The 27,040-nt window shown below is 43.6% G+C and overlaps 1 protein-coding gene across 6 annotated transcripts in view; it reads left to right on the top strand.

The window, feature by feature from the left end:
* The first annotated feature begins 8,101 nt into the window (after positions 1-8,101).
* Positions 8,102-27,040, top strand: part of si:dkey-172j4.3 (diacylglycerol kinase eta) — a 312,005-nt gene continuing 293,066 nt past the window's right edge. For all 6 annotated transcript variants that reach the window (XM_041195265.1, XM_041195267.1, XM_041195273.1 and 3 more), the window contains exon 1: positions 8,102-8,321. In XM_041195265.1, the coding sequence (XP_041051199.1) occupies positions 8,136-8,321 (186 nt within the window). In that variant the 5' untranslated portion in view covers positions 8,102-8,135. The remainder of the gene's footprint in view (positions 8,322-27,040) is intronic.

Here is a 27,040-nt window from a genome sequence, read left to right as displayed (position 1 = left end):
TACATTGACCCCAAATGAAACATTAGAACCCGTCAGCAAGTTGACCCTCCATCCATGAGCTGGTGATTCTTTCTGAACTTCCTTGGCCTCTCTCTCACCTGTGTCCTGAATGTTATCCTGACACTGATTGCCTCTGGAATATGGTTCCCTGGATGCTTGTTGGAAGTATTATGTGGAACACCACGTGTTGTGCTGTAGATGAAGTATCCAAAAGTCTTCTTCATGGCTTGTGGCATTTCTACGAAAAGAGAGGGTGCTTTCTGAACATGAGTCGAGGCTGGATTATGATGTGCTGAGGCCTTAAGCTATGTCAAACTTAATAGACCCCATTCAATAAAAATAATACTTCATTATTCTCACAGGAAGGATGCTGAAAATATAAATATGAAAGCTTTACACTTGCATATATACAAAGGTGAAGGCACAAAGAGAAAATTATAATCTAACTAAAACACATCTTACAAAATATCTGTTTGTATTAGATAATGCTTTCAATTTAAAATACATTCATGATTTCTGAATTATTAGATATGCAAACTTTTTAGCAACACCAACAGAAAAGCTGTTACACAAATCAGCAGCTTAATGGAAGCAGAAATACAACCTGCAGTGTGTCTGTTCACACATCACATGAAATTAAAAGTTTAAAACATTTTCTTTCGTGACTTTTTGGAGAGCAAAGTCATCAATAATGTCCTCAAATGATAAGCTACAAAGTTTATCACTTCCGATGCACATAATGCTTAGGGCAGATAGGTTTCCTTGCAGCACTGTTGTCCGCAGTTCATTCTTGATGTTTTTCAGTCGAAAAAAATGACCTTCCCCCTGAGCAGTTTGTTATCATTAGACTCAAAAATAGCTGCAATGTTGTTTCTAAATTAGGGAATGTCAGCTGAATCTTATCTTGGATAATGATTTGATACATGTCCTGGTGGCTTAAAGGTCCTCAATCTGCATAATTTTCCTTAATATAAGCATGGAAGTACTTTATTTCCCCAATGAGATGAATATCAACATCTTCAGGATAGCTTCATCAGAAGCTTTACACTTCCAGTGAGCTGGCTTTCCAAGGCATCAAAATCAACCAAAAATGAAAAACTGTTTGCAACATTTTCCTATCTAATTGCTCTTTTCTTCAAGTTGGTTTGAAGAGCATTTATATATGGATAAAGGGTTTTACCCGAAACTTGTCTCTTGGAGAAAGCATTTCATCAGCATTAAGTGCATCACCATCGTTGGCTTCTTGCTTTCAAATCCTTCTCCATTTACTTACACACTTGTAGTCTACATCAGGCAGGTTTTCTTTTGCTTTGAGTTCAATTTTGTCAAAGCTCTCTCGGGTTTCTTTCAAGAAGTGAGACAGCGATGTGTAAAATTTTACACATGTACCGGCTTTTTCTGAACCTCATTGGCCTTTAGCACAGGAAGTCTAGTTGTCTGTCTATGTCATTGTGATGGGCTAGTTCCAGGGCATCGGCTATCTTGTTGACATAGAAATGACTTGCTTGTGCCATCTTGTGTTGCTTAGAAACATTTGAGTCTATGAGTTGGATTGGCCAATCATTTACAAACATTGGATGGAATGTTTTCCTTGCGATGTGGTGAACATGTCAAAAAGAATCTTATTACAATTATCCTGTACTAATTATTCAGTGATACATCTTACTTTTCTTGTCATTTTGTTACGTTAGACTAGGCTTAGGCTATTGTAATGTAGGTTTATATGTGGTATTCGAAATCCAAAATGAAATTGATCCTGAGGGCTTCGAATATAGGATACTCAACCTGTATTGTTATAACTGCACAAATTTATGAACTTAATATGACTGGTAACTGTGTAGCCATACATATGGATATCTTTGTCATATTAAAGTGAAAAGTCCATATTTAGAGAGTTATTTTCCCATAGCTTTATTTAACAACTGATTGCATTAAAAACTTGATATTATTAAGAAGTAGTTTAAGTCTAAATCTGGCAGTGACGTGAGTTGTGACAATGTCACTGAATATTATTTTGAGCAATGCTGCTGAAGTATCTTCATAACTTATTGACTAACATATCTCCACCCACAATTATACTCGAAAGCCACTTCCATCAGGTGCTTCGTACAGATTCCAAGAGCTCGCTACATTTATACCACTCATTAGAGCTCTGTGGCCCTAATGTGGGTCTGGGAGTTTGCCAACAGTACAAGGAAGCCATGTTTACCAGCAAAATCTAAACTGAAGAACAGTTTCCGACAATTACACTACAAACCTAAATAATGGTCTAATAGTCCAGCAGTGTGCCTTAGCTTGCTTCCGTTTTCATGGCTGCGATCATTGTGATGGCCTCCTTAATGCAAGTTCTGTTTTTGGTCTTTACCTGTACTGTCTGAACTGAATTTTCTTCATATTCTCGTAATCCAAAGAATCAGCATTTTTCCTGAACAATAGCCAGCAGCTGAAATCTAGGCTGGTTACCTCAGTGGTTTTTGGAAAGTTAAATTGTGATCTAGTGGGTATTGTCATGTACAATCTCAGACATTTCATTTCATTGTGATGGGCTAGTTCCAGGGCATCGGCTATCTTGTTGACATAGAAATGAATTGCTTGTGCCATCTTGTGTTGCTTAGAAACATTTGAGTCTATGAGTTGGATTGGCCAATCATTTACAAACATTGGATGGAATTTTACTCCTCCTGGGAGTGGGCTGGCAGGTAGGAGGGGGGAAGTAGAATTAGGTGCCATTGTGATGTCTGTCACCTACCCACCACCACAAGCAGCGGTGGGTGCCCGGGCCATGCCTTAGCCCAAAGAATCAGTAATTATAAAGAATATACAGCACAGGAGCAGGCTATTTGTCTCAACTAGCCTGTGATTGTTGTATTATTTATGTTTTCTGTGGAATGAGGAGCAAAGGATACAGTTAGATCTCATGGTGGAAATGGTTTTCTGTTCATTCTTTTATCTAATGTAAAATAAACCAGTTTGATGGTTTGCAGTTGTATCTCATTTCAAAAAAGCACTTTCTGATCTACCTTCCATAAAACAGAATGCATGTGCAAAACTAGGGCAGCTGACATATGCAGAAAGGGATCTATGTTATGAGCTCTAGATCATAATTTAGTGTAACCAGATATAGGGCAATAGATGGCACATTCATGATTGTAGGGGTGTGGGGTCCACTTATTGGGGTGGCAGTGACACCAAATCTGAGTAAAGTTCCGGCTCTGAAGAAGTCATACTGACTGGAAACGTTAACTCTGTTTCTCTCCCCACAGATGCTCCCAGACCTGTTGAGCTTTTCTGGCATTTTCTGTTTTTATTTCAGGTTTCCAGCATCAGCAGTATTTTGCTTTCATCTGAGTAAAGGTCTAATGCAAAGCCTGAAAATTGTGGCATTTAGTAACAATGTTTCTTCTGTAACAGTTTTCTGTACATTAACTACCAATTGCTCGTGAAAGAAACAATGTGTATAGAATCAGTGGGCATCATACAGTGAAAAGGTTAATGCGAGGTATTGTCTGTGTGAGTTCAAGCATTGAGCAATGCAATTTGCATTACCTTGCTAGATTATAGGGCCTGAATAAGGACATTGTTTCAGTTAATGCCTACTGTGTATTAAGACACATGCTTCCCAGCTGTGTTTCGGTATCTGCCCCATGCATAGGCCTCCTTGTGAAATCAACAATTTATTTTTCCTTTGTTCTCTAGTTCCCACACATGATTTCATCAACATGGATGAAATATTGGAAACCCGCCTGTCTGACACTTGAGCAAGAAACCTTCTTGCCTGGCAGGTTCAGACACCAAGTGAACCCTTTCAGCTATAGGAGTCTCCTACACCTGCTGAGGATTCTGCATTGTGATTGCTTGCTTCTCTGAATGTTGGGGACATCCTGCGGCTCCAAGGGTTTCATCAGTAAACCTGACTTCTGTCCATAAACACTGATGATTAAGTCTGCACACTCCCCAGCCCATGCACTACTTCTCTGTTAAGTGCTTCAGTGGATAGTAAAGGTATGACTCACCATAATTAATGAGCCTTGATGCTGATTAGCTCTTCGGTTGTGTATTAGCTACATCTCAAAATCCCCCTACAACACAACAAACTCATGGGTTGCTGCAATACAGCTCTGAAGAAGAGTCATACAGACTCGAAACATTAACTCTGTTCTTCTCTCCACAGATGCTGTTAGACCACAATGTTTTTAATTTGCTTCGCCACTTTGCCTGGATATTAAAAATACAACCTCTATGCTCTCTGAGCTTTCTCTCAATATCTTTGTGCAGTTTTTGGAGGATGTAAAGATGCTTCAAGGGGATTTGGAGAGGCTAAATGAATGGGCAAAAATTTGAGAGATGGAATACAATGAGAAGAAACATAAGGTTATCCACTTTAGTAGGAAAAACAGAAATTCAGAGCATTTCATAAATAGTGAGAGGCTGGTAAGTGCTGAACTTCAAAGGGACCTGGGTGTCCTTGTTCATGAGTCACTGAAAGCTAATATGCAGGTACAGCAAGTAATTAAGAAGGCACATAGTATGTTGGCCTTTATTACAAGACAATTTGAGTATAGGAGTAAAGATGTCTTACTGCAATTATATAGAGCCTTGGTGAGACCACACCCGCAGGTTTGGTCTCCTTACCTAAGGAAAAATATACTTCTCTTAGAGTGAGTGCATCCAACGTTCATCAAACTAATTCTTGGGTTGGAGGGTTGTCCTATGAGGAAAGATTAAGTAGACTGGGCCTTGATTCTCAGAGTTAGAAGAATGAGAGGTAATCTCATTCAAACGAGCAACATTCTTACAGGGCTCGACAGGGTAGATGCAGGAAGGATGTTTTCCCTGGCTAGGGGACGGGGGGGTGCATGGGGGGTGGGGGGTGTGGGTGGTCTAGAACCAGATGTCAGATTAAGGGGCAGGCCATTTAGGGCTGAGATGAGGAGGAATTCCTTCACTCAGTGGGTGGTGAATCTTTGGAATTCTTTGCTCCTGAGGGCTGTGGAGGCTCAGTTGTTGAGTATGTTTAGGACTGAAATCGATAGATTTCTATATATTAAACACATCAAGCAATGTAAAGATAGTGCAGGAAAATGGTGTTGAGGTAGAAGATCAGCCATGATCTCATTGAATGGTGGAGCAGGCTCAAGGGGCTGAATGGCTTTTTCCTGCTTCTATTTCTCATGTTCTTATACTGATCAGCTCCCAAATATAATTACTGCAGGCCCTGAACTTCATCAGACGTTTGTTGCTGCATATCCATAACTTTGGTGGAATTGTGAGGGAAATGTTCATGAATTTCAGCAATGCAACAGTATACAGGCCAGTGAAGTGTCTTGCCAATTACCCTTGTCTGCCCAGTTGCCCTCTATTCATTGGTATGGTACATGATTATCTTCTCACAGTGCCACCTGTGATTTCCTGCCCATTTTTTTGTGAGTGTTGTGTTCTGACTCTCTGATATGTACAGCTGCCAGGTGAGGCCCCCAATGCGCTCTCATAAGATCAGACCTTTTATCTTTCTCTGCATCCTATGCACTGTCTAGTCTAGTATCATCAGCTGAGGTGACATATTTTGACATCAATATTGATTGATATAAATTAAAAGCAACAGAATCCAAGAACTGTCTCCTGAGGGATTCTTACACGAGAGCAAACTCTCCACTAATCAGCACCATCCCCTCCCACCCTCTTCCCCAATCACGCAACACTCCCCAGATAAACTCATATCTCACCTTTGGATCAGAAGGTCATGTTCCACTCCAGAGACCTAAGAATATAATCCAGGCTGAATCTCCAGTGCAATACCCTGGATGTGCTGCACTGTTGGAGGTGTGGTCTATTGGATGAGTCATTAAACCAAGGTCCTGTCTATCTTCTCAGGTGCACCTAAAAGACCCCAAGACCTTATTTCAAAGGAGAGTAGAGGAGTTCTCTTGGGTGTCCTGGCCAATGTTTATCCCTCAGTCAATATCACTAAAACAGATAATCTGGTCATTTACTTCATTACTGTTTTTGGGAGCTTGCCTTGTGCATCTTAGCTGTTATGTTTCCCACATTACAGAACTGACTACACTTCAAATGTAATTCATTGGCTGCAAAGCAATTTGGGACAACCTGGGGTTCTGGAAATCCCTATGTAAATACAAATTCTTTCATTCTCCCATGCAGCTGTCCTGAATTTCATCTTTCACTGTCCAGCAAAGGCAATTTAGGATTGGATTGCCTCTGGAATCTGCATGACCTGGAGGTCATGGGAGCTTAATGCCTGACATTGCCGGTGCTGAATTGTGATCTGTTACAGGAGGGTGGAGAGGTGTTCCAGGGAGTTACAGACCAATTCACTTAAAATCTGTTGTTGGGAAATTAGTACAGCGTATAATTAAGGACATAATATCTGAGCACCTTGAAAATGTTTCAGCTGATCAGAGAGGACCAACATAGATTTGGGCAGAGATGCCTGATAAACCTGATTCAATTTTTTGAATAAGTTACTGATGCAATGGACCGGGGAATATCTATTGATGTTGTTCAGATGGATTTCTAGAAAGCATTTGAGAAAGTCTCTCAAAGGAAGCTGGTAGCTAAAGTTGCATCTCATGGGTTTGAAGACTAGTTACTGGTCTTGATAGGAAATTGCTTGGGCAGTAGGGGAGAGAGAGTAAGGATAATGGGCAGGTACCCTAATTGGCAGGGTGTGACTGGTGTTAACTAAGGTTCTGTGTTTGGGCCACAATTATTCATCATATTTATTACCGATTTAGACAATTGGATAGAAAGTTATATATCTGAGATTGCTGATGACACAAAAATAGGTGACATTGAAAACAATGACAATGGTACCATAACATTAGAGAAAGATAGCAGGACTTTAAGCAAATGGGCAAAACTGTGACAAATGAATTATAGTATACGCAAATGTCTGGTTATCAGCTTTGGATCAAAAAGTGATAAAACAGAATACATTCTAAATGGTGAAAAACTGGAAACAGTGGAGGTGCAAAGAGACTGATGGGATGATGTACATTGATCATTAAAATGTCATGGATAAGTACAGAGCTAGAATACAAGGAGCAGAATTTGTGCTGCAGCTATGTAAAACCTTGGTTAGAGCACATTTGAAGTGCTGTATGCAATTCTGAGCACTACCCATTCAGGAGGATATACTGGTCTTGGGTGTTTTCTGTGGATTATTTAATGCATTTGGCAACAGTTTGTATTTATATAGTACGTTCAACGTCATAAAACACCTCAGTATACCTCACAGGAGTGGTATAAAGAAAAATTGACATAGAGATAAGGTGATATTAGAGCAGGTGAGCAAACGACTTGTCAAAGAGGTAGGTTCCAAGGAGCATCTTAAAGGACGAAAGACATATATGGTGCCAGAAACGTTAGCGAGGGAGTTCCAGAGCTTAGAGCCTGGGCAGATGAAGGTGCCAATGTCAATAGTGGAGTGATTAAAATCAGAGATGCTCAAGAGGCCAGAATTAGTGGAGAGTAGATATCTGAGAGGTTTGTGGGGCAAGAGATTACAGGGATAGGGAGGGGCAAGACCATGGAGGGATTCGAAAAAGAAAATGAGGATTTTAAAAGTGAGGTATTGTTTATAGGAGCCAATGTATCAGAGAGCAGAGGAGTGATGGGTGATAGCAACTAGTTGAGAGTTAGGACATTGGCAGCAGAGTTTTGAATGAGATTAAGGTGGGAGGCAGCAGGACCTGAATAAATTAAAAAAAAAGCAGCCGCCAGTTTCCCTGACCCGTAACTAACCCCGTGTGAGAGGTGACCTTAACCAACATTTTTGAATCTTGTGTCGTTAATCTGATTAAAAAATCTCCATTATTTCTGCTGCCTTTGGGCTCCCTTTACTATCTCTCCAATTTGTATTGATCGGGCCCGCTTTTGGTTACATCTTTCCATTCTCTGACGGCTAGGACATGCAAATGATTGTTTGGTCCCCAACACATCCGCATATGAGTGATGCAGAGAGAGAGGGAGTCTGCAGTCAACGTGAGAGAGACACAGAGCTGTTCCTGAGCCAAAACAAACTGCAACGCGTGTGCCTCTCACGCTGCAGTCTCGGCTCGTCCTTCTGTGCATGGAGCACTCGGAGGGGGTGAAGGGCAGAACCGGATCCTCGGACCATGGCTGAGAAACTGCACCCAGACATGTGCATTTCCCGGGATAACCGCGAGTCAATTTCCTCGCTGGACTCGGACAAGTCGGTTCATCCCGAGGTGGGAGACGAGTCCTCGGACAGCGATGGAGAGCAGGAAGGTCCCCAAAAACTGATCCGGAAAGTGTCCACCTCCGGCCAGATCCGCAGCAAGGTAGGTGACCCTAGGGGTAAATGTGATCCGGGGGGCTAATGTCACCCTGAGAGGGTAAACATGACCAGGGGGGAGGGGGTGGGGGCGGGGGGTGAATGTCAACCTGAGGGGGTAAATGTGACCCTGAGGGGGCGAATGTGGCTCTGGAGGGTAAATGAGACGCTGAGAGGGAGAATGTGATCCTGAGGGGGCGAATGTGTCCCTGGGGTTGAATATAACGCTGGGGATAAATGTGACCCTGAGTGGGTGAATGTGACCCTTGGGGGTGAATGTGTCTCTGGGAGTGAATGCAATTTGGGTTCCGCGGCTCTCGCTGCGGTTTTGGAAATGAACCCAAACCGGCTTCGAAGTTAAGGTACAAATTGTGAATGGGAAGCTTGTCCTGGTCTGAACCCCCAGTGTCCGGTATTTCGGAGCTGCACCTGACCATCTCGGCCCCTGCCTCAGATTCCGGTTTGTTGCTCAAACATTAGCAGGTCATTCAGTAATTCGGGGCAAATAGTTTTTTTTAGCATGAGAAAGGGAGTGAGGAATTAATTCACACACATGAGGGAGAAGGCAGAAAGAAAATATAAATCGCGAGGAAACAAAGAGAGGGGGCAATAGACAGGGGTCAGAGAGTGTACAGAGAGAAATATTGAGAGAAGGGATCGAGACAGACGGGGAAATGGACAGATGGCAGAGAGAGAGAGAGAGACAGTGGAAGAGCAGTCAGAGAAGGCTGACAGAATTGTAGAGAGTGGACAGGGTTAGAGAGATAGGGAGAAATGCAGAGGAAAGAGAGAGTAAAGAGAGGTAGAGGTCAGAGAGAGGACAGAGACAGAGAAATACGAGACAGGCAGGTAGCAAGCAAGCAGGTTGAGTTCAGAGAGAAGACAAACAATGAAATACAGAGAGGAGATAGCCAAAGAGTGTGAAAAGAGGATAGAGAGGGGGAGAAAGAAATGCAGAGAGGGTCTAGAGAGATAGAAGGTACAAAGAGAGGGATATAGACACAGGAAGAGAGACAGAGAGAGAGAGAGAGATGGAAAGGGCGTAGGGAGATGAGTAAAAGTTTGACCTGGCCAGTACCCAAAGATTTTTTGGTAGCAGTTGGACTTGTGCCCTAGACTCAAGGGCAAGCTGATGGTTGGTAAAAAGAGGTGCACACAATCTGTATATCCCCACGTAGGCAGTGAGAGTGAATGGTCTTCCTATCTAAAGGTTTTATTTTGTCATGGGTTGCACTGAAGATGTATTAGTGTGAGATTGAGAGTGTGAGTGAGTGTGTGTGTGTATGTATGTGTGTTTGTGAGTGATTGTGTGCATGTGACTTTGTGCATATGAGTTTGTGTGTGTGTGTTTGTACACGTGTGTATGTGCATGAGAGTGTGTGTGTATGCGAATGTTAAAATGTGTATCTGTGTATGTGAGTGTGTGTGTGCTGTGTGTGGGTGTAAATGTAAATTTGAGTGTGTGAGAGAGTATGTATGTGTTTGTGTGAGTATGTCTGAGTGTGTGAGTGAGAGTGTGTGTGATTGCATGTGTGTATGTGCATATGTGTGTGTTAATTCATGAGTGTGTTTGTGTATCTGTGTGTGTGGTTGTGTGTGTTTGTGTTTGTGCGCCGGTGTGAGTGTGAGTGTAAATTTGAGTGTGTCTGTATGTGTGAGAGAGTGTGTGTGAATGTGTGTATGTGTGTGTGCATGTGCGTGTGTGTATGTGTAGGTTTGTGTGGGTGTGTGTGTTTTCGTGTGTGTGTTTTTGTGTGTGTGTGTGTGTGTGTGTGTGTGTGTCTGTGTCAGCTGAAAAGGAGAACATGCCAGTTTTGCAAAGATCACTCAGAACCCAAAGCATCAACATTGACCTAAAAACCCACTCACACTAATACTGACCCTAATAACCCACTTTCACTAACACTGACCCTAATAACCTACTCACAATAAAACTGATACTAATAACCCACTCAGACTAACACTGACTCTAATAACTCACTCACATTAACACTGACCCTAGTGACCCACTCACAATAACACTGACCCTAATACCCCACTAATACCCACACTGACCCTAACAACCCACTCTCACTAACACTGACCCTAATAGCCTAATCTCATTAACACTGAGCCTAATAGCCCACTCACACTTACACTGACCCTATAACCCACTTTCACTACAACTTTCCTTGTTGGTGCATTTAAAATTAGAACTGACCCAAACACACTCTCGGCTGTTTCCTTAACAAAAACCCCTTTTTGTCTAGTTTGGTCATCAGCCTGCTTCACTACTCCCGACCATGTAATCATCTAGAATCCAATAGCAATGGGGTCAGGAGCCATCCCTTTAGTCCCACCAAATTACAGTGACCCAACGGATCTCAACCCAGTATTCAGAGCGTGCCAGCCTGATGTCCGCTCACCTGGACTCTGGTTCAGGGATAAAACCTTGCAAATCCTGACTCAGGGAGATGGCAAGGCTACTACTGAGCCAAGACTCACTCCGATGCTGATCATTACTCATTCGTAATTATAAGCTGCGGATATACTGCTCTAAGTAACTGCAGTCAATAGAAAGGACTTACATTGGGAGGTGAATCACTTCAATGTTGACAGCAGTATCTGACCACGTGAGTCCTAAATTTTCCATCGGTGTGGCAGAGGAATGTGCTGACATGAAACAACCTATCAGAGACTTATTTATTTCATAGCTCATGCAGCTAAATATCAATTTGAAGTGCAGGCTCATTTAAAGGCATAATGAATGTAATTATCACCTGTAACTATTGACAGTTGCAGGGGTGTTAGGTTCTGATCATTGACAATAATTTTATGAGACAACTTTGGGAAAGATGATTGTGGAACAGGGCTGGGACTGAGACCTATCCCTTGCCAGAACTGCAGCCCTACCTGGATTCAATGTACAGATGTAGCAAGGACCCCTCCTAATGTAGGAGCCAGCACTCTGTGTGACACTGTGAATCATCATCTATAATGGGAATGGAATGGTTAGGGTTGGAGCTAGGGCCTTTGAGCTTTCAGATTAATACCTGTGAACCTGCAGTGTTCTCTTTGAATCAAAGCTTGCCAGTTGGCAACATTTTGTTTTGTTACTGCAGCAACAGCATCCACAGGCTCTGATATTGAGTGCAAAAGCAGCTTATTCTGGAAGTGTGGCATATGCACTGTTTGAAAAAGCACACAAGGACAGGACTTCATGAGGGCAGTCATTACCTTCCTAAATAATCAGCTTGCCATAGAATATAGGCTGTGATTAGTCTATACCTGTCTTGGGAGTGTTTGATAGGGACAGTGGAGAGGGAGCTTTACTCTATATCTAACCCTGTGCTGTACCTGTCTTGGGAGTGTTTGATGGGGACAGTGTAGAGGGAGCTTTACTGTGTATCTCACCCCGTGCTGTGGTTGCCTTTGGAGTGTTTGATGGGACAATGTAGACTGAGCCCTATTCTGTATCTAACTCACTTAAGTTGTCTATATACCTCTGTAGACTCTTTGGGCAGAAATTTGCCCTTGGCGGGCGGGCAAGGGTGGTCAGGAAGCCGCCCGTGATCGGGACCGGACCGCAATTTCACACTGGTGGGCCAATTAAGTCTCGCCCAGCGTGAAACATGAGCAGCAGCGCTCAGCACTGCCTGGGCGAGAGGGGTTGGGGTTGGGGGTTGGGGGGGGTGGGGGGGTGGGGGGCGAGCGTGCCGAGCGCAAACTACATGCATGCACAAGAGTAAGTGCTTCAGAATCTCCCCGAGGCACAGAGCTGCCTCAGGGAGGTGAAGTGTTGCTAATAAAAGAAAATAAAGAAAATGAAAATGTAATAAAACATGTTCCCTCATGTGACTCTGTCACACGAGCAGGGACATTCTATTAATTCAATTTTAAAACTTTTATCTTTATTTGTTGTTGAAAACCTCATCCCACTCTTATATGAGGTTTCCAAAAAATGCAAAGACTTTTTGGCCTTTTCGCCCACCCGCCAACCATTAGGTTGGACAGGCAATGAAAAAAATAATTTAATTGATAACTTAACAGCCTTAACAAACTGTTTAATTGTCGGCGGGTGCGCTGCCCACTTCGGTGCACGCCCGCCAACTGAACTATCACACCGGTACGCTCGGCCGACGTCAACATGCACCATTTCACCTTCGAGGGTCAGACGTGCACCCGCGCGCCAAGCGAAAATTTCTGCCCTTTGTGTCATCCTCAACATTTGCCTTCCCACCCATTTTTGTGTCATCGCAAACTTGGCGATAGTACATTAATTTCCCTCATCCGAGTCATTAACATATATTATAAATAATTATGGCCCCAGCACTGATCCTTGTGGGACTCCACTAGTTACAGGCTGCCATCCTGAAAATGTCCCCCTATCCCAACTCTCTGTCTTCTATTAGTTAGCCAATTCCCTATCCATGCTAATATACTACCCCCAATACCATGGGCCGTTATCTTATTAAATAGTCTTTTGTGTGGTAACTTACTGAATGCCTTTTGGAAACCCAAATATATTACATCTACTGGTTCCTCTTTATCTATCCTGCTTGTTACCTCTTCAAAGAATTCTAATAAATTTGTCAGGCCTGTTTTCCCCTTCATGCAGCCCTACTGACTGTGCTTGATTATATTATGCATTTCTAAATGCTCTGCTATTACATCTTTTATGATAGACTCTAACATTTTCCTAGTGACAGAAGTTAAGCTAACTGGCCTATAGTTACCTGTATTTTGTCTCCCTCCCTTTTTGAATAAGGGTTTAACTAGCAGTTTTCCAATCCTCTGGGACTTTTCCAGAATCTAAGGATTCCTGGAAGATTACTATCAGTGCATCCATCTCCGTAGTTACTTCCTTTAATATCCTAGGATGCAACCCATCAGGTCCAGGGGACTTATCGGCCTTTAGTCCCATTAGTTGCCCTAGTACTTTTTCTCTAATGATAGTCATTATATTTATTTCCTTCCCCTCTTTTTCCCCTTGAGTATTTAGCATTTTTGGAATGCTATTAGTATCTTCTACCATGAAGATTGATGAAAAGCATTTAACTCCTCTGCCATTTCCTGGTTTCCCATTCATTCTCAAAGGGGCCTATGTTCACTTTGGCCTCTCTCTTCCTTTTTTATATATTTAAAGAAACTCTCACTGTCCGTTTTTATATTACTTGCTAGTTTACCCTCAAAGTTTATTTTCTCCCTCTGTTTTTTGATCACCTTTTGTTGTTTTTTAAAACTTTCCCAATCATCTAGCTTACCACTAATCTTTGCCACGTTGTATGTTTTTTCTTTCAATTTGATACTATCCTTAACTTTCTTGGTTAACCATGGTTCATTTATCCCCTTCCTAGAATCCTTCCTCAGTGGGATATATCATAGTTGTGAGTTATGAACTATTTTCTTTAAACGTCTGTCATTGTTCACCAGTGCTAAACTCCTTTCCCAGTCCACTCCAGCCAATTCTGCCCTTATTTCTTTGTTTAAGTTTATTTAAGTTTAGCACAGTTGTTTCCAACCCAACTTCTCACTCTCAAACTGGATGCTAAATTCTATCATGTTACGGTCACTGTTTCCTATGGGATCTTTTACTCTGAGATCATTTATTAAACCTGCCTCATTACACATTACCAGATCCAAAATAGCCTGATCCCTGGTTGGATCCACAACACATTGTCCTAAGAAACTGTCCCGAATACATTCCATGAATTCTTGCTCATGTCTACCTCTGCCAATTTGATTTTCCCAATCTACATAAAGATTAAATCACCCATGATTAATGTATTGCCTTCTTTACATTCCCTCATGACCTCCTGATTTAGTCTCTGTGCTACAGTATAGCTACTGTTAGAGGGCCTATATACTACTCCCACCAGTGTCTTCTTCCCCTTGTTATTTCTTACCTCCACCCATATGGATCTACATCTTCCAATCCAAGACATTTCTTGCTATCGTACTTATCCCATCTCAAACTAACAAAGCTACCCTACTAGCCTTTCCTTTCTGCCTGTCCGTTTGATAAGTCATTTACCCCTGAATATTTAGTTCCCAGCTTTGATCTCCTTGTAACCATGTCTCCATAATGTCTAGAAGATCATACCCATTAATGTCTTTTTGAGCTGTTAATTCATTTATTTTGTTCTGAACATGCATTTAAGTAAAAAGCCATTAATTTTGCCTTTTTACCATTTTTTTTTTACCCCATTGACCCTATTTGCTGCTTTTTAAAAAATGTTTGTACACTTTGTCCCTTCCTGTCACACTCTGGGTATCATTACCTAAATAGCTGCCCTCCAATCCTGTCATATTCTTTTGCTTTGTAAGCCTATATATCCCCTCTCCAGATCTCCCCCCACCTGCTATTTAGTTTAAAGCCCTCTCTATAGCCCTAGTTATTCGATTTGCCAGGACGCTGGTCTCAGCACAGTTCAAGTGAAGCTCGTCCCACTGGAACAGCTCCCTTCTACCCCAGTATTGGTGCCAGTACCCCATGAACTGAAACACATTCCTCTCACACCAATGATCTCATGCCATATCCTTGCAACTGAATTGCTAGCCTCATGCACTGCTCAATGTATCTCATCCAGTTACCTGCCAGCAATCTCTATCAATCACAACTTGTACATGTTCATGGCTTCGCCTCACCCTCACACGCTTAGCACAGCTGGAAGCCTCATATTCACATTTCACAGATTGCACACAGTGCCGGTAATTACACTGTGACTGCCATTTGACCCAACACATTGCATCGGACACAATGGCACTGTCTCTTCCAGGGCAAAGATGGAGCAGAGCCTAAGGCAGTAGTTAAGATGAAGGGGGACAGGCATGATTGTGGGTCCTCACCACAGTGCAGAGGATGGAGGTTGAAGCAGCCATTGCTGAGACCATGGCCATGCAACAACTGGGCTGAAACAATTAAAGATGATTGTATCCTCATACATAAATCTTTTCTCACATCCCACTTCTTCCTCATCGCACAATCTCCTCTGATTTACAGGCTTTACAAAGTGTATGCATGAACCTTTTGCTTCCCCCTACCCCCACTCCACAACCCTACCCTGGTGACTCATTTCTTTCAAATATCCAAGGCCTGCAATCTGTCCGCACGATGTTAAAAGAACAAGATGTGGAAGAGCAGGAAGAGACTGATGAAGAAGACCTAATGACCATATACACCATATGAGCATATGAATTAGGAGCAAGAGTAGGCCTTTTGACCCTTGAGCTTGCACCACCATTCAATAAGTTCATGGCTGATCTGCTTGTGACTTCAATGCCTCTAACCTGCCTACCCTTTGATTTCCTTGTTAGGCAAGAATCTAACTACCTCTAAACCATCACTAACTCTCACACAAACAATCACCAACTCTGACACTAACATTGTAGTTAAAGAATGACTATTTGTGGAATCTGCACATGGTGAGACATCAGGCGTAAGTAGCCTATAGCCAGGGCAGGAGATGAGGGGAGTGCTAGTTCACCAGAGGGTAAGGCCACACACAGTTTGTTGCAAAGGATTCAGATTAGCAGCTTAATCAGGTGACATACAGAAGAAGGCTCTTAGGTATGCATATTGGTTTGTCAGAGAGGCCTGCAGTCCGCATCAAGGAGCATGGACAAGCCTGGCACTAATTTGACACAGATCTTTGTGTAGGACTTGGAGCCCATCTTTTTCAGTGTGGAAGTGGTGGCCCACTCAGCACATTTGTGGAGCCAACTGCAGTGTCTGACAGCCAATATCTCATCTTTCATTGCAGTAAAGATGAAGCCACTCAATGTCAGGGTTCTGCAATGAAGCTCAGACTGAAATCCTGCAAGCTCAGCTTATTGCCATGATGTCTATCAAACAGCCAATTTCTATTTCAATGCTATCATGGCTATCGATGCAGGAGCAATTTTAGCTTTTGTAAAATCCACATATACACTGTCTCAGCTTAATCTACTAGCTCCTTCACCTCCACAAAGAAATGGTCAGATGTGACCTGTCACTCATAAACACAATGCTGCTTATCACTAATTATCTTAATCCCACAAGGTGATCGCTTTTGAGATCCATCATCATTGGTAAAAAGTTTCTCCAAAATTGACATCAGACTTTTAGTTTGGCAAATTAACAGGGGATCCTTGGCCCCATTTTAAAAAGAGGAATCATACTTTTGAATCCTCTGGGATGTAATCTGCACTCTGTTGAGCTCTTCAAATTATTGATCAGGGGAATTCACAGTTTACTGGGCTAACTGCTTCACAGGCGTGCAGCTTTATCCACCTTTGATTCCTGCAACTTCTTTAGAATAGTCTCCCTGGCAATATTAAATGTTTCTCCTTATTGCTATCTTCACTTTTGCAATCTCTCCTTTTGGATCCCGGACAGACCTATTTATTTATATTGCGCTTGTATGGTCACAGAGTCACTCAATAGCCTTGTCAGTGGCTAGATGGAGTTCCTTAAGTTCTTCAAGTTTAGTAAGTGGGCACTCCTCGATAGGACAGCCCTGCCTTCTGCCCATCACATGAACTCACACCACTATCATGGCCCAACTTCGCTCAAGCCCTAGTGAAAACTCTCTGTTTCAAGATATGGAAATGAAGAAAGAACTTGAATTCTATAGCCTGGTTTATGACCTAACCACATCCCAAAACGCTTAAGCCAGTAAAGTACCTTGGAAGTGTCATTACTGTTGTAATGTTGCTAATGCAGCAGCCAATTTGCATAGCAAGATTCCACAAACAGTAATAGGATACATGACCAGTTAGCCCTGTTTGAGAGGTAATTATTAGCCAGGATATTGGGTGAATTCCCCTGTTGATCTTGAAAGGTTTAGGGAGGTGCCATATGACCTCTTAGGTCCACCTGAGATGATAGACAGGGCCTCAGTTTAACATCTCATCTGAAATGCAGCACCATTAATTGTGCAGCACTACAGTATCAGTATAGATAAGTGGGCTATATTGTCAAGAGTGGGACTTGAACCTATGCCCTTCTGATTGAAAGGCAAGGGTGCTGCTAACTAAACCATAGTGACACCTATGAGTGGCTCTCTATGTAGCATTCTGATCTCTAAGAGTACGTTCCATTGCCCTGTGCAGAGCTCTCAGCTTCTGTTTGCGTTATTCCCTGTATATGTTGTCTTCACTTTGCATGCGTCAAGGCAGGAAAACCAGAGGCAATTGTTGATTAACAAAGCAGTTGATAACATCAGCAGTGCTGCAGACCACTAACTGAAAAAAAGTTCCTTTAGAGGAAATAAGAGGCAGTTTGGGAGCTAGGCTGCTGGGTTTTAATCCTCCCTCCTGTCTCCCTGAATAAGTTGCTAGATGTTTGTAACAGTTCAGTTACTGCTTATATTTTACATTCTGTCAGTCATTAGATTTTTAAAAAATGCTTTTTTGAGAACGATGTCCACTAATTTCTCCCATAAGTTGGTAAAAGAACTGCAGTAAAAATAAGCTTTATTTAAATCAGGAAAAGGACACCTCACCCATGCCATCCCCTGGTTACAGGTTCACCCACTGCAACTCACCTTCTCCTCTAAATTCCTTGTCCTTTTGGTCCACAATTTTTGTCAGTTACTCTTCTCCTGCCCTTGGGGTGCTGAATTGTAGGGTACAGCTTTTACGTAGAATTGCATTGCATTAGCAGGCCATTAGGCCAGAGTCTCCTCCCACTCTATTTACTTCATCAATTTGACTCAACCACTCCCTATGATAATGAGTCCCACATTTAAACCACTCTCTGGATAAAGACATTTCTCCTGAATTCCCTAGTGCCTATCTTATACTTATGGTTCCAAGCTTTGGTCTCCCCACAAATGAAAACATCTGCTCTACATTCTACCCTATCTAACATCTTCATCAGGTGACCTTCCAGTCTTTTCAAGAGAAAAGAGTCTCAGCCTGTTCAGTCTTCCATCACCGACAACCTTTCAATGCCTGGAACCTGACTGGAAGTGTCATCAGGCTACTCGACCATGGCATTTCACAGCTTAAGTCAACCCTACCTGGCCACACATGCCCTTCCAACAGAAAGTATATGTATCTTTCTCATAAGTGTCCAAACCCAGGGCTTAATGGATAATGTCTAACCCAGTGTACCATCAGTGCCCCCAACAGTTGAAGCAAAGATCCACAGATCCCACCAACCTGAACACAGCAGGCATTGGTGCTGATTGCAAAACTCTTGGATTCAGTGGCTTTGTGCCCTCTGCAGTAACCATGTCTAACTCCAGTCCAGATTAACGGGAAGGTGATGGGGGGCCCTCACTCCATTCACTTCAAATAAGCCTCAACCTGTTTTCCTTGATGGTGATACATTTGTGATGAATGGCATCCTCCTGTTGGGATTTCCATTGCCTGATTGGAGGCTGCCAGTGTGAGGATGGAATGTCCTGGCAGTGCCATAGTGGGTTGATCTTAGTGGGTACAGTGCCCATAAGATAGAATCAAGATGCTCATTGAAGACATCTATTGAGACCAAGACCTTCAGGAGACAAGAGCTGGCCCTAAGCTGGAAGAAGAGGAAGTCAACGCCAGGGCCTTTTTCCACTGGGGTGCCTAGTGTTAGGGTGCCTAGTGTTACCTTTTGCATGGCAACCCCTGGAAGTGATGGGTGGGTGGGGAATGAGAACAACACCTCCTGATTCGGGGTTCCAGCCCCTCTGCAATTTACATGAAGCTGGTGGGGAATTAGGTTTTTATTCTTTCATGGGATGTGGGCGGCGCTGGCAAGGCCAACATTTGTTGCCCATCCCTAATTGCCCTTGAACTGAGTGGCTTTCTAGGCCATTTCAGAGGGTACTTAAGAGTCAACCACTGAATGGTGTGTGGTGGTGGCAGCAGGAGAAGGAGGAAGGAAATCCTGGTAGAAGATGTGAGGCGTACTAGGCTTCATCATCTGAATATTTCCTCTTTTTCCGCTGTAGACTTACTCGATTTTGGGAGCAATTGCGGAAGGGATCCTGGGCCTTTTATCTAATATTCCTTACCTGCACTTACATGATAGAAATTCTGTCACTGGATGCCTGAAGTGGCCTGAAGTGGAAAGTGTTAAATGTTCTATATTCTAGGCAAATAGAATAGAAAAAAAAAATCACCATTACTTTTGAAAGGATTATGACCTGTTTCTGATTCTGGGCTCAGTCAAATTATTGAACTTCTGGCAGTATTCTCCCTGTTATCCACTTGCATCTTCAGTGAAAAGGCTGCTGAAATCCTGGAAAAAAGGCTTGGAATCCTTCAGAAATTTAATCCCCCACCCAAGTTATCTCTCTTACCTCGTTAGGCAGTTTCTTTTCCCCCACATTTGCAAAGCCACACCTCATATTGTTGCTGGTATAAGGAGATTTAAGCAACCTCCTCCCTTACATGTACACAGCATGTAACATATAATAGGCTATAATTCCCTCCCATCTGGCTGTGATTGAACCATAGGTGTTTCAATGTCGGTTCCTGCATGCACCACACATAACACATAAAGGATGAACTGCTTTGTCTTGCTCTAGTTCTATGTGACCCCTATTAGACTCTCTGTGTGAAGCAGATGAGCTGTATACAGTGATGACAGCACAGGAATGACATTTGAGAGCAGACATTTGTTTAACTGGTGTTGTGGGTGTATAAAACTCATCTATTGCTCAGATAAATATAGCACTGAGGGAGTGAGGTGCCCGGGTATGGCTATCATGTTAACTTGTTCCAGTGGATCTATTCCTGACCATTATTTCTCCCCAGTATATACATGAACAAGACTGTCTATTGCAGAATGGTTGATGTGATTGTCTATATAGCTATTTTCAATGCATTTGAAGTACTAGATGTATGAATTGCTTTGAGATATTTATAACAAGCCATTATATAAATCCCAGTTTTATTATATAACTAGGGTACAAATACAAAGCACATACATGGCTGTTTGATTAGTCTGTTCTGGGATTCCAGCTTCGCTTGGTATTGAGGGGTGATCTAATTGAGGGTAGGGGTACAGAGAAAGCATTTCTTCTGGTCGGGGAAACTGAAAAAACAAGTGGACCTAACATTAAAATTAGTGCCAGGCCATTCAGGGTTAAAATAGGGAAATTGTTTCACAGAAGGGGTAGCAGAAATGTGGAAATCTCTCCTGTAAAATGCTGTAGCCGGTGCAACAATTGGAGCTTTTAAGGCATTGATAATTTGTTAGATAAGAATATCAAGGGATATGGAACTAAGGCAGGAAAATGGAGTTGAGGTGAAGATCAACATGATCTAATTGAATAGCTCAAGGGCTGGATGATGTTCTCATGTTCCCATTTTATCATGAGTCACTGAAAGTGACATCCAGTCTTTCACCTTACGGTTGAAGCAAATCAGTTGTGCTAGTGAATGAGATTGTTTTTGGGATTTGCTACTCATTTTGAAATAGGTTTCTCTTGTGCCTTTATAGAGGAATTTCACTCTCAGCTTGAAATTGTGCAGTTTGTTGTTGTGTAACCAGCCATAGAACAGGAAGATACAGTCTCAAGATAAAGGATAAGAGATGAGGAGAATTTGTTTTCATTCAAAGCCTTGTGAATCTTTGGAATTCTCCAACCCAGAAGGCTGTGGATGCTCCATTATTGAATATATTTAAAGCTGAGATAGACAGATTTTTGGTCACTGTGGGAAGAAGGGGGTTTGGTGATCAGACGGTCAAAGGAGTTGAGGCAAAAGATCAGCCATGATCACATTGAATGGTAGAAAAGGCTCAAGGGGCTGTATAGTTTACCTCTGTTCCTTTTTCTTATGCTGTTATGGAGCTGCCTGGGAGGTGAGGTGGGGCAGTGTGATTAACCCCTCCCACTGAAAGTTTCCTTCCCAAACACACTTCCTTCACTTAATTCCTGCAAATCCACATTGCACCATCCCACAACAACACCTGTCGGGTATCCATCACACTGCCACATTTTTCAAAGTTCAGCTTTGTCCATCCAAGTCTTTTACTCCTACTCACTGCAGTCACAATTTTGGTCAACATTTTTTTACCTGTGTAATACTGGTTTTGTTTTGTGAAAGGGCACACTGATCTAACAGTGGATCTTAGCAACCATGTGGTCTGATCTCATTTGTCAAGCAATTTGGCATTGGCTTCCACTGGTGTGTACAATAGTGCCTCGTTCAGGAGGTGGCAGCAAATTTCCTGGACTCAGTAATAGTCTCTCAAAGGCCAGCTAGTAGCTCTTGCTGAACTGGAACCGAGTACGTTGAAGAGTTCATCAACTGTTTAGTCAACTCACCTCAGCTATTCAATAGCTCTGGGTAGGCTGTCAGGCAGATAACAAGTCATCGTGTTCATTCTATTCTGCCCTATCTGACATGACACCTGAATGGCCAAATGCAGCGAAACCAGATATAGCTGGAGAAGCACTTTGCTATTATTCAGAAATAATCATTGGAAAATATTTTTATTGCACATATTTTCAGTAGGAAATGGGGAACACTTCGAACATACAATGTCAACCTCTCAATACTTTACCTTTTATGTTTGCCAGTGTTGTGGTTGGGTTACTCTGTAAAGGACTCTTGCACATTCTGGAACATTTTTTCTTTGGAAAGGTACCTGCTCTTTTGTTGACCTTGACTGTAGTCTTCGGTTAGAATGTCATTTACTTCTAAAGCAGGGTTGAAGAGTGTCAAGTTGATATCAGAGTAGATGCCTGGCTTTTGTTAAGTGTGTCAGAAATTCCCCATGCCTTTACAGGTAAATGCTCTGCTCAGTGTGAGACAGAACCTTACAGATGAGGAGAGCCTCAAATTCTACCGTTGGTCTGTCCTGAGACAGCAGGGACATCACTGATGCAGTGCTGTGATGGAGCTCCATTTTTTACAATTGAAAGGGTTTGTTTAGACAGCTGAGCCTATTATGAACGCTTGGCTGACTTTCAAAATTTGGGAACCGTTTATCTAAGCAGGAGATTGTGTACACAGTTTGATTGACAGTTTTAAGAGATTATTGAATGTTTACCTATCTTTGATGTGATTTCTGAATAGATGTTCATTTGTTTTTACAACTGAATGACGACTTGAGGGACTTTAACCTTTTTCACTGTGTCTGGAGGTTTTTCAATATGAATGTTTGTATTTTTGAATGACAACTCTATTGTACTGTTTGAAGGCTACTTTTTCATGTCTATTTCAAAGATTTGCAATTACTATTATATAGTTCTTAAGGACTGTACACAATGGATACTGGATGAGTGGCTATGGAGAATACATATGGGAGACATGGATGGAATTTGAAGAATATGAGGGACGTGGAGTGGGCATGGGGAATATGACAGGGCATGGGGATATGGGTTGGCATGGATGGGGCATAGGGTATTGGGGCATGGAAGGGGCATGAAATCTGAAGGAGCATGGAGCAATGGAGGAGCATGAGGGTATGAAGGGGATGAGGGGGTGAGGGTAAGGGTTAGGGGGGGGCTTAAGAATAATGTTGGAGAGCTGGGCCTGATGTCCCAGTCAACCGAGGTGGGTCTTCTAACCAGCCCACCTCAGCACCCGCTCTCCTCCGATGCTGCCTCGGGTGTCAAGAAACTCTTACCCTACAAACCAAGATTTCCAGGAGACAAGTATATGGTAGGAATGGGCAGAGGTGACAGGCTGGGCTTTCTGTAATCTGGAAATGGCCTGACCCATATTTCCTGAGCCCAACATGCAAGTTCAGCACTTAGTGTATCATTGGTAAATATTGCCTTTTAAGAGCAAGTAGGTTTAAGTTAAATAGAACCAGCATTCATTAGACAGACAGGAGAAATAAATAGTCTGAATTTCAGATGAGATTGCATCAGACTTCAATGAGCAGGAATGGCATTTAAGAAAAAAATAAGGAAACAATACAAGAAAATTAAGAATGGCGGGAGAACAAAAGGATTAGAAAGAGGCAGGGGGATTACCAAAATAACTGTACACCCTATGTGGACGGTAACCTCAGAATATATTTTTCAATTCACACAGGTGGGAAGGAAATGTATTTGTGTGAGATGGCAGAGCATGCAGGCGTGTGGTTTGAACCCAGTCTTTCCACTTCTCATGACCTAGTTTAAGGTCTATTCCCCCTCTCTCTAGCACCTAGGGGTAACATCTGATATAATGCACACTAGTTCTAAGAAAAGGTATGTAATTGATATAGTTTCTTCCACACCTTAAGACTTCCCAAAGCACACTACTGTCAAGGAAGTGGAGTCACAGCTAACAATGTATGCACAGAAAGATCCCACCAACAATAACGAGATAACGAGCCAGCTAACCTGTTTTAGTGGTGTTAGTTGAAGGATAAATATTGACCACGACACTGGGGAGAACGCTAGATTGATTCCTGGAATGAGAGGATTGTCATATGGTTGGAGATTGAGTAGAATGAGGCTATAATCACTGGAGTTTAGAAGAATTGGAGGTGACCTTGACAGGGAGATGCTGAGATGTTATTTTGCCTGACTGGAGAGTCTGGAACCAAGGGCCATAGTCTCAGGATAAGGGGTAGATCATTTAACAATGAACAGAGAAGGAATTTCTTCATTCAGAGGGTTGTGAATCTTTGGAATTCTCTACCCCATGAAGCTGTGGCTGCTCAGTTGTTATGTATGTCAAAAGCTGAGATAAATAGATTTCTGGACTCTAGGGAATTAAAAGGTTTTGGGGATTTGATAGGAAGGTGGAATTGAGGTCTAAGGTCAGCCATGATTTTACTGAATGGCAGAGCAGGCGTGAGGGGGCCCTATGGCCTACCTCTGCTTCTATTTCTTATGTTCTAACTCCCATGGTCTTTTTCAAAATAGTTCTACAGGATCTTTTACATCCACCTTAGAGGGCAGACAAGGCATTAGTTTAACATCCCACTTGATCTGAAAGACAGCAACTCTTACAGTGTAGCATTCCCTCGATACTGCACCGGGAGTATCAGCCTGGGTTAGGTGTTCAAGTATCTGGATCGGAACATGAATCCACAACTCTCTGACTCACAGGCAAGAGGGCTACCAACCAGTCAAATCTAACGTGTTTTATGGTTCCTTATTAACTTGCTACAAGATGTATGAAAATTAAACTGAAACTAAAATGGAAAATAATACAAAATTAATGTAGAAAGTGTGATGGGGAACTGGAAAGGGAGATTAGAAAGGCTGAAATAATCAGCAGATAGTACATAAGGAAATGATGTGCACTTTAAAAAATATATAGGGCAGGATTTTCCGGTTGGCTGGCGGGCCCAGGAGCAGCCGGGAAACAGCCCGCGATCGGCCCCCAGCAGCGATTTCATGCCGGCTGGCCAATTAGTGGCTAGCCAGTGCGAAAGGCGTGCTGAGAAGCTCAGCACTGCTGGGGTGGGGCAGGAGGAGGGCAAGCGCTGAAGTCAGCGCAGGCATAGGGGAGCACACATAGGAAGCTCCCTGAAGGCAGAGATCTGCCTCAGGGAGTTGAAGTATTTTAAACCAAAGAATAAAGTTTTTAAAATTCCGGATAAAGTGTCCGCACAGCGGGCTCACTCACCTTAACATGTAGAGTTGAAAAATTCTGCCCCCAAATTTTTATTTTTTTAAATTTAATGACGGAAACCTGATCCCACCCGTGGATGAGGTTTCCTCAAAAATCCAAAGGCCGCCTGGCTGATTCGCCCGCCTGCCAAACTTAGCGGGCCGACAGCAGTGGCACACTGGAGGAACGTCCATGGCATGCTGGGTGTGTCCTCATGGACATGGCTCTGTTACAAAGCAGCCCACAGAAGTTGGAAAGACACCGTTGATGTTCACAATGGATGATGATTGAGGGGGTGGGAGCGGAAGTTCTAGGATTGACTGGGAGAAGAAGAGTTGTCGAGGGGGTGAGGTTGGGAAAGGGGAGAATGAAAGTATCGGGGGGTGAGGTTGGGAGAGAGGAATGTAGGTGTCAGGGGGTGAGGTTGGGAGGGGGGAATGAAGATGTCGGGGGGTGAGGTTGGGAGGGGGAATGAAGGTGTCGGGGGTGAGGTTGGGAGGGGGGTGGAAGTACAGGAAGGAGGGGGTAATGGGGGAAGAGATGGCAACTGGGAGGTAGGTGTATGGGGGTAAGGGAAGGAGTCCAGGGGGAGGAAGGAGTGTGGAAAGTGAGAGGAGTCTGGTGGAGGAAGGATTGCGGAGAAGGGATGGAATCCAGGGGGAGGAAGGAGTCTGGAGAGGGGAGGGAGTTGAGGGGTGGAGTAAGGGGGGGAAGGCGTCCGGATGGGGGGATGTCTAGTTGAACGTGCAAGGGAGGGGTCTGGTGGATCCATGACTGCCTCCTACAGAGCAAACTGAGGGTGGATGTAGTATGAGGGAATGGTGAGAATGACCGAGGGCCAAGTGAGGCTGTACGGTGGGAGCATGAGGGTTCAATGGTAGCAGTAGAAGGGATGGCGAGGGTGATTGGTGGGGCCTCGGAGGCAGACATGGACCCTGGGGATGGGAAGGAGGAGGTTGGGGAGCTTATTGTGGATGGGGATGAGATTTTCAGGTCAGAAGGGAACGTGCACATTCACCTGGACATCCTCAAAGGAAAAGGGTTGTGGCTGGTAGGTCACAGAGGGGAGGTGGGAGGTGATGCCAGTGGAGTCATCAGGGATGTGGGAAAGAAATGGATGTCTGAGGGAGGGGAATAGACTGGGGAGTGCACAAAAAGCTGAATCATGGCCATGCTGTCCAAATCGAACGTGGAATGAGAGTCGTGGTGGGCGAGATCAGGTGCTGCATGGGAGTGTGATCCTGCACTGGGTGGGCAGGGATGCAGGTCAGCTCAGATAGACAACGGAAAGCGAACCCCAGCAGGCAGCACTGAAAATGCTCAGGACATTGAGGTGAGAGTGATACAGGAAGGATCCGTGTTGTGGGAGAGTGCGTGCCCAAGGCTCCGAAAGTCCCTGCTACACACACTTCTCCCTCCAGAATCGCTCATGGCCTAGCTGCTCCCTCTGTGGTGACGAGTTTGAGGGGCTCACAGGCAAAGGGGACTTGGAGTGAGAGGACAGCCTCTGAGATTCTTGAGTGGATGACCCATGGGTTTCCAGCTGCTGCCCCTCCTCTCTTCAGGTGCTTGGGTGTACCAGCCTGACTCCTTGAGAGAAGGAGCACCTGAAAGGATGTTGAGGTGCCCTGTTTCCTTCTCGCGTTGCCACTGCAGGAACTCACCCATGGCTCCCGCGATGGAGTGCACGTCTGTGCACAACTCTGTGTTTTGCTGGACCAGGGTCTCCATGGCATCCGCCATCCTCCCCATGGAGATGCCCATACATACACACGTGGGCACCACTTCATCAGAGAGCAGGTGGATGTACTCCTCTGACTCACGTGCCACTCTGCTGAGGGCTTCCAGCAGCTGTGTGTGATGTTTGCATGCCAGGATGAGTTGGAAGGCCAAATCCAGAGGTTTGCCATCTGACTCGGACCTCACAGATGCCTGATCCCCAGAAGTCCTTCAAGTGCTGGGGATCTCACACAGTGCTGCCTCCTGCTGCTACGGACATGAGTCCATACGATGACCACCAGATTGTGAACCTGAACCTGCTCTAGATCTAGGTCCCATCGGGGTGTGTGTCTCTGGGCTGGTGCAGGGTGTGGGTAAGCGCTGTGATGGGTCTTCCAGACTGCTTATTTCCAGCTCTTCAATGGAGGAGGTGCCCTCCTGGCTGGAGGTGAGGACGTGGTTGGAGCTGAGGGACTGGCTGGCTGAGGATATCGGTCGCTTGGCAGAGCTCCTTGTGAACCAAAGTAGAGTTAATTAGTGCAT

This window comes from Carcharodon carcharias, chromosome 9 (assembly GCF_017639515.1).
Source record: "Carcharodon carcharias isolate sCarCar2 chromosome 9, sCarCar2.pri, whole genome shotgun sequence".
NCBI classification, from domain to species: Eukaryota; Metazoa; Chordata; class Chondrichthyes; order Lamniformes; family Lamnidae; genus Carcharodon; species Carcharodon carcharias.
The sequence above is the reverse complement of the archived record's forward strand: the minus strand, read 5'-3'. Positions and strand labels throughout refer to the sequence as shown.